Source organism: Musa acuminata, chromosome BXJ2-11 (genome assembly GCF_036884655.1).
Source record: "Musa acuminata AAA Group cultivar baxijiao chromosome BXJ2-11, Cavendish_Baxijiao_AAA, whole genome shotgun sequence".
In the NCBI taxonomy this organism is placed as follows: Eukaryota; Viridiplantae; Streptophyta; class Magnoliopsida; order Zingiberales; family Musaceae; genus Musa; species Musa acuminata.
The window spans coordinates 3,574,982-3,582,518 of record NC_088348.1 but is presented as its reverse complement, the minus strand read 5'-3'; the positions used below and the strand labels follow the sequence as shown (position 1 = coordinate 3,582,518).

The following is a 7,537-nucleotide window of genomic DNA, read 5'->3' as shown; positions in this document are numbered from 1 at the left end:
CATCAAAAGAATTAGATCGAAAATTTCTCATGACATCAATCTTAGTGCAGATAATGCCCTAAAAGATTGACCCTCTATCTCAAAATAATGTCAGAATTTCTTCAAAACCATTAAAAAGCCATCGTGGACTTTTGAATGTTCTTAAATTCAAAACTAAGGGTCCATAATTCTACATTACAACTTATAAAAAAAACTTCAAATATATTTAAAACATCGATTTGTACGATTGCACCATCACTTCTATTTATCTATTTTTAATACCATCGACATGATGGGATTTATTATTCATATTATATCCATTAATTTTATTTTCTAATTATTTCTTTGATAAAACTAAAATACTAAATATTCTCTTATACGTATAATCCTCATAGTTATCCATCATAAATTATAAAGGGGAGTAGGAAAATGACGGATATGACGGGAAGGGTTCTTCTTTCAGCTAGTTGATACAATATATAAATAGTATTTTATGATCATTTTCTTTTGTAGTTGCTAAGGAACACTTTGAATAAGTGTTACCTTTATCTTCAAAAGAGACTATTTTTATGATTTCAATCATAATCTTCAATCACAAATGATAAGAAATAAATAAACAAATACTGACTAATTTTAACTGTTGAATTAAAATCAAACGATAAGAACTGTGACTTTGATAATAATATTCTAACATAGAATATAAATAAATAAATAAATATCGGGCATAACATCCAATACACCAAACCCATCCAAGAAAAGATGGGGGCATGTCGGCCCAATACATGTCAAAGGGCCGAGCCGAAACTACAGCCCAATTCATGAGAGGTCAAACGATAACTAGGGTCGGATCTCAATCAGTAACAATGAGGATCCGATCCAAAATTAGAGCCGGACTTCCGACCAAAACCCGATACCGGATCCATCATCGAGATCCGATATCAACCGAGCGCCAGATCGATGACGTCGTCCCCGCTGCACCAAACTTCGTCTCTCTCTCTCTCTCTCGTTCTCTCTCTGACTAATTGCTTTGCTTGTGCAAATTCATCTTATATCAGAGTCTTAACATTTATATCCTTAATCTAGAGGGAGACTATAGTTTCGATCTGAGAACAGTTTTGACTTGAAATCATTGTTTTCTCAAGCAATGAAGATGTTACTTGGATTAAGAGATCAGGGTTGCTGAACTTGTACACATTTGCTCTGAAAGTTGTCGTTGAAATGTGTGGCAACAGCTCGTTCATTAACATTTCTTGTGGTTTCGCTTAAGCAGGACGGTCAAACCTTAGAGTAAAACGCAAGGATTTCAACGCTGGTGGACCATCGAGGAGCGGCGACGCTAAGCTTAGAAACGAGCTTAACGCTTGTCTTCTTCCTGTTCAATTATGTCTTCCCCATGACCTCGATCTGGAGAAATGGGGTTTTGACTTCGATCCGAGACCCAAACACGCACGACCATGTGCCGAGAGGAGGGATTGGCGGAGAAGCTCCTGGAACCTCGCGTGCTCGGTGGCTCCTTGCGATGAGCTCTCGCTTTGCTCATTGAACACATGAACTTGCAACAACAGCATCCGGTTCTTCTCCTTGCTCAGGTTTTAGATGCTATGGATGCAAGCAAGATTTAGGAAGGGGAGTTCTGGATGCTCCTCAGGCGTTGCTTTGCCACCAATTGTGCGTGCTGCTGTCTTGTGAGTGTTGTTTGGTGTCAAGCCACCGCTGGACGCATGCAAAGGCATGTGGTCCGAAGTTGACCTCATCCTCGGGCACACGTGGAATGCTTACGTTGGATGCACGCTTCGCCCCCACATGCGACTTCCCCCAAGGGCCTCAGCCAACTCCATCGGAATGTACCCCACGGACACCTGCCCTGTGGTTGGAGGCAACCATGTGGCCCCCAGATGAAACAACATTAAATGTCCCTTCTCCCATAGAATAAAAAAACGAAGCTGGTAAAACTTCGTCACGTGCAAGTCATATGAGTCAGCACGAGGGAGCACGTGCATGATTCCGTCTCCCTCCTCGGGATCCCCGTACGCCTCGCGTGATTCAATGCCCTTCTTTTGGCAGATTCGAGATGCGTCGTTTATGAGAGGAGAGAGAGGGAGCCGAAGACACCCAAAGGCACAGCTGGCCCCGCTTGGCTCGTCAACGACGAGCGAGGCAGCGGGACCCAACAGCAAGCATCGCATGTGGGTACGCGACCGGGGGTCTGGTGGCTCCTGTGTCTAGCCCGAGCACCCGGGCAGGGAAACACTGCCTTCTTATTGGTCAGCGCCTCATATGTCGGCCGACAGGTTTCCACGCGGCAGTCGCCTGTTAGCCTCCTCTCACCCGAACGAGATGACTGGAGTCATTTACAGGGCGCATTGCTTCGGTTGACGCAATGCTTGCATCCCAATTGTACAGGCGATCAGGTAAAACGATTCTTTCATCCTTCGTTCATCTCGGAACGCACAAGTGAATTGTCAGCGTACATTTGCGAATCATCCACTCTATTGAGATGTTGGGATTCGTTTCGGACGTGTACGGTTGCTCGATTATTATCCCTGGAGATTTCGTTAGCTGCTGTACGCCTGAAGTCAGCAGAAAACAAGGACGAGGCCGCAGGCGACCGGTAATTTAGACTGAAGGAGAACAGTAATAGGAAAAGTGACTACGGATAAACTTCGCTGTCATTTACTCATTAATGCAGCCAGCCGGGTGTAGAGTAATGATGTGTGAGCCCAGCAAGTAGCTCATAAAAAGACAGCATAATGACAGTTGGTTGGCGTTTCTGTGTTAACACGGTAAATAAATTTGGAACCTACGGCGAAGTGACATAAGAAGCTCCAAGAAAATTTTTCCTAGGGAGGTCCACGAAAAACATGGTGTGCAGTTTCCACCAGCGGCCTACTCTGACATGAGTGAGCCTACGAAAAAGCAAAAGTTACTCCCTCGCAGGCTCAAACGGGGAGAGCATCTGGGAGGAGATGATGAACCCGCCCTGGACCGATACCATTGTCACGGTGCTCTTCTCTCTCTTCAATGTGAGGAGGACTGTACTGGTTCATCACCCGAGTGGGGGGAATCACGATCCTCACGAGTCTGCTGATTGATCTCGCCGTGAGCAGTTCCCTCAGGAGAGGTAAACGCATCTATTAAACAATGGTTTTACTCACTGGGTGAGCATCGATCACGTCATACATGCACCGAAGTCACCGGGTAAGCTAGCAAAGGGGGGATGACGGTGAAAAAATATGCATTGGCCTCGAAATGGGTGAACTATATATTCCAGCTCTTGCGTACTCTAGATTCTAAAAGACGAGGCCGGATTAACATATGCCCCAATCACATGGGCGAAGGAAGGATGGATTTACGCGAGAGAGAGTTGAATGACGGACGAATGGCTTCAGAGGGAGGGGAGAGTGGTAGAATATAAAGAAAGCAGGGCGTGGGGGGTGGGGGAGGGGGAGGGGTAAAGGATGAGGACGTGAGGATGGATCGGGTGCAGAGAGCACATGAGCCACGTTGGTGTCAATGTCTTCCATAATGCAAGTGCCTCGTCGCTTGTATAATGCCCTTGTTTCGTTTCCATCATCGCCACCAACACCATCGTAGGAAGCGGAGCGGAAGCAGCGTCCTTTCTTTGCATTAATGGCGTGGGAGTGGGAGAGGACGCTGGGTATGGAGTTGGGAATGGGGATGGGAGATACTTCCTCTACTACGTCAGCTGCTGTTGCGCAACCGGAAGGTGCTGCTTCTTCTCCGGCGTATCTATCTGGTGCTCCAGCCGCCGCTGACACCGTCCGCGTCGACGACGTCCTCGACTTCTCCGGTCACCACATCTTCCCCGACTTCGGCACCACCGCCGCAACCGACGTCCAATTCTTCGCACCGACTAACCCCTTCTCCGCCGACGCAAGCCAGCCATTGCCTGCAGAAACGAACTCCTCGTCCGATTTCCAATGTCTCCAAGCTTCTTTCGACTTCTATATTCCGGTAATTAAGCACTGGTACAATTCCCCAAAGATGTTCGTTTCTCCCTTTGCCTAATGTTTGAGGTTGGGTTTGTTTCTCCTTGGTTGCAGCGCGAAGAGGAAGCAGAGCTGGAATGGCTTTCGCAGTTTGTAGAGGACTCGTTCTCGGACGTCCCTTGCCAGTATACCAGCCTCGCCGCCCCCTCCGACGACAGCCACCCCCGCGTGGACCAATGCATCAGCAGTCGCGCTGCTAGAAGCAAGCGGTCCAGGACCAGCAACCCTTCCGCTGTTTGGTCCTCGTTAACACCGCCGCCGCAGCCATCGCCGTCTTCCTCATCCTCGTCCTCTGATCTCCCGTCTTCGCTACCAACTTCGATTGGTGCTAAGAGCATTAGCAGTAGTGGTAGTAGAGGAAAGAAAAGTGGAGGAGGAGAGGGAGGTGGGGAGGGAGGAGGGGTGCGGCGGTGTACGCACTGCGCGTCAGAGAAGACGCCGCAGTGGCGGACGGGGCCGCTGGGGCCGAAGACGCTGTGCAACGCGTGCGGGGTGAGGTACAAGTCCGGGCGGCTCGTGCCGGAGTACCGGCCCGCGGCGAGCCCGACCTTCGTGCTCACCCAGCACTCCAACTCTCACCGCAAGGTCATGGAGCTCCGCCGCCAGAAGGAGTTCCTCTGCCTCCGCCACGAGAACCAACCGTCCCCTTCTTCCGCCGCCGCCGCCGCTGCAACGAGGCCGGAGCTCCTCCTCGATGACTACAGCGTCTGCTGACACCACAGCCCGCTGCCCCCGTCTCCGCTGTTGCTACTTCTTTAGAATCTTTCGTCTAAAAATCAAGACTGCGTTCATCGAACGGTTGGAATTCTAATGGCACGGCACGTGATGCTAGCTGGAAGAGAAGAAGGAACCTTCTCTGGCACGTTATGTATGATACTGGTAGGAGGGCACAGACGAGGGCTACGGGTTGTAACATGTAACTTGTATTGCAACTAGTTTCAACGTTGTGATGATTGCTTTTTGGATGAATGAATAAAAGTTATCATTCAGATTACCATGTCCAACTCCGAAACTATTCCATAACTATTTATGTAACATTTAAAGCAAAAGAGAGACTCAGCAGAGGAATAAGATGTCACCTCTAAATTGTTACATATATGCTATTTCCCATCACCATAGTATTAGGGAAAGACTGACAATTACAGATGCAGTAAGATCTCCTTAGGACTACCCAAAAAAAATTTATCTCCATGAGTTGAACATGTAGATTATTAATGTTGGTTTGTGATATATTAGATAAACGTAGACCATGTGATGCGTTAATTCATTATGGGATAAAAAAGTTGGAATATTTAGGTTTTAGAGGTTAAAAGAAGGGCCCAGTGTAGCATATTTAGGACATAGATGATGGTGGAGGTAGAACCTGCCGACACACGCTCTATGCCACGACAACCAAACCTTAATGAGTTAGATCCCACTTATATTTAAGATGGGGTCATCGGAAAAGTATGTTGGACTTGAGTTTAGGGTGCGTGTTGGTAGGTTTTGCCGACATGTCTAACATGACATCTTGTACCACATAGAGAGGAAACTAATTTTTTATTTTTATTAGGATAGATTTTGATTATCCGAATTGATTTGCATCTAATCTAATTTTTTTCCCCAGTCAACCTAAAAATGAAGTTTGTCAAGTGAAATGAAGTTTGTGGAGCGGTATCCTTAAGTCTTATAAAATTACATAACAAGTACTTCCAATAATATCCCTTCAAAACTTAAGCCAATCAAAAAATTGAACAAATCAAACTTAGGCCATTCAGAACGTTGAAACGTTCTCGATACTCCTTGTATAGTAAGGATTAAGAACAATTATGCCTGATCATTATGTAGTTCATGGAGACATGGAGTCCGGCTATAACTATTATTAACTTGTGCTAAACATAAGATTATACTATCCTTCTCCGTATGGCATTCATCGGGTATAGTTATTTAGCTTCACTTTATAAACAATAAATGTGATGCTAAATAATCAGTCAACTGGCTCTAACATGTCGACCAGCCAAGTAACTATAATATGTCAATCAAGTAAAACCTAATGGTCGATTGTGTGAAGCTATGTGTCTTTCACATGTCTTCAATGTGTCAACCTCACGAAGCCCACTCATTAATTTCGTCAAACTAATATACCCTCTACAAGGTATTAATGTGTAGAGGATATATTAACCTGACGTGCCCTCGACAAGGTGTCAACCACATGAAGCCCACTCATCAATTGATCATGTGGAGTCGTCTCGTCCACCATATGGATTCGTCGAATCGAACCCGACAACTCCATTGTGTTGACGTATCACGTCCGTCATTATTCTCGTAACACCTTAAAAAGAGAGGTCTCGAGAGTTCAAGATTTGTATGTACATTAATTAACACAGATATTGGTTAGTGGACAATCTACCAAAACCAACTTCTCAATAAATTGTTTTTTTAATACCTGACAGAAAGCTAACGAAACTCACATTCTGAGTTGAGCTGCACATAAGAGGTATAAGATCTCAATTGAGATGACAAGGCTCTATCCCCATCATAAGCCTATGACTCCTATGAGATTGGTTCCCAACAGGATTTTGTAGGTGTAGATGGACTTCAGCGACTAGACAACCTAGTGGAGCAGTTTTCTTGACGAAGGGCTGTCTCATATGGTAAAGCTCCCTACAGTCCACCTATGATTGTCTTGAAAAGAAAAATACTAGGAGGATCAAAGGACTAGCATACAGTACAATTCGTAAAGTTTTCTTTTTTCGAAGTACAATTCGTAAAGTTCAATCTCATGAAAGTGCATGCAATATCCCAAGCAGCAATTTCAGTACATGGCCTGTGATAAAGTACGCAAAATAGGAAACCAAAATTGATCGTGCCTATAGCATTTAGTATTACTCAGCAGGTGAAATCACTGTGACCATATGCGAGGAAGTGAAATATGCATATGATAATGAAAAATATGACCATGTCAGTCATGAAAGAATATGTTAAGTTGAGAGTAATTATAACAAAGGTGAAATCTGGATCACTGTGAGTCATGCTGACAAAGGTGAGACTAAACATAAAAAACAAATATGGCCATGTCAGTCATGAAAGTAAAGTTTCACTTGTATGGGTTGTTGACAAATAATGTAATTTAGTAATCTTTGCTAAGAATATGCTAAGTTCCACTGAGGACTTCTAATCAAGACTTCCATTTATATGAGAGTGCAAGACTGATAAACTGACCAAGCAAAATTATTGTGAGTATATACATTCAAAGAATGAAGTGTAAATATACAAATTCAACCAGGCAAATTTTCTCAACAAAGTTAAGGATGCAGGTACTTACCACACCAACCTGGCATAGTACAGCACCATGCTATACTGTGTGATGTCAATCCATGCCAGTACATATTGCTTGTTGTGTTAGGGCAAATGTCTTCAAGCCTGCCCAATTTAAAGTCACATAAATGTTAAGGTAATCCATAAAAAGTTGAATCACAAGTAATGATTCAAACAAGATGCAAAGGTAGATTTTAACCATTTCTAAAGTAGCAGTAAAGAAGTATTCCAATATCTAGATTTAATAGTTT

The 7,537-nt window shown here is 44.5% G+C and overlaps 1 protein-coding gene across 1 annotated transcript; it reads left to right on the top strand.

Annotated features, from left to right (window-relative positions):
* Positions 1 to 3,427: 3,427 nt before the first annotated feature.
* On the top strand, positions 3,428 to 4,978 carry LOC103970389 (GATA transcription factor 4). Its single transcript, XM_009384152.3, has 2 exons — positions 3,428 to 3,954; positions 4,044 to 4,978. Exons 1-2 carry the CDS (start codon positions 3,610 to 3,612, stop codon positions 4,701 to 4,703), a joined length of 1,005 nt encoding a protein of 334 aa, XP_009382427.2. The 5' UTR covers positions 3,428 to 3,609; the 3' UTR covers positions 4,704 to 4,978.
* The last annotated feature ends 2,559 nt before the right edge of the window (positions 4,979 to 7,537 follow it).

Excerpts from the sequence above, each read along its gene's own strand:
- LOC103970389 (XM_009384152.3), top strand. The coding sequence starts at position 3,610 with ATGGCGTGGGAGTGGGAGAGGACGCTGGGTATGGAGTTGGGAATGGGG. Across the intron at positions 3,955-4,043 it reads CTTTCGACTTCTATATTCCG|CGCGAAGAGGAAGCAGAGCT; the intron begins GTAATTAAGCAC and ends CCTTGGTTGCAG.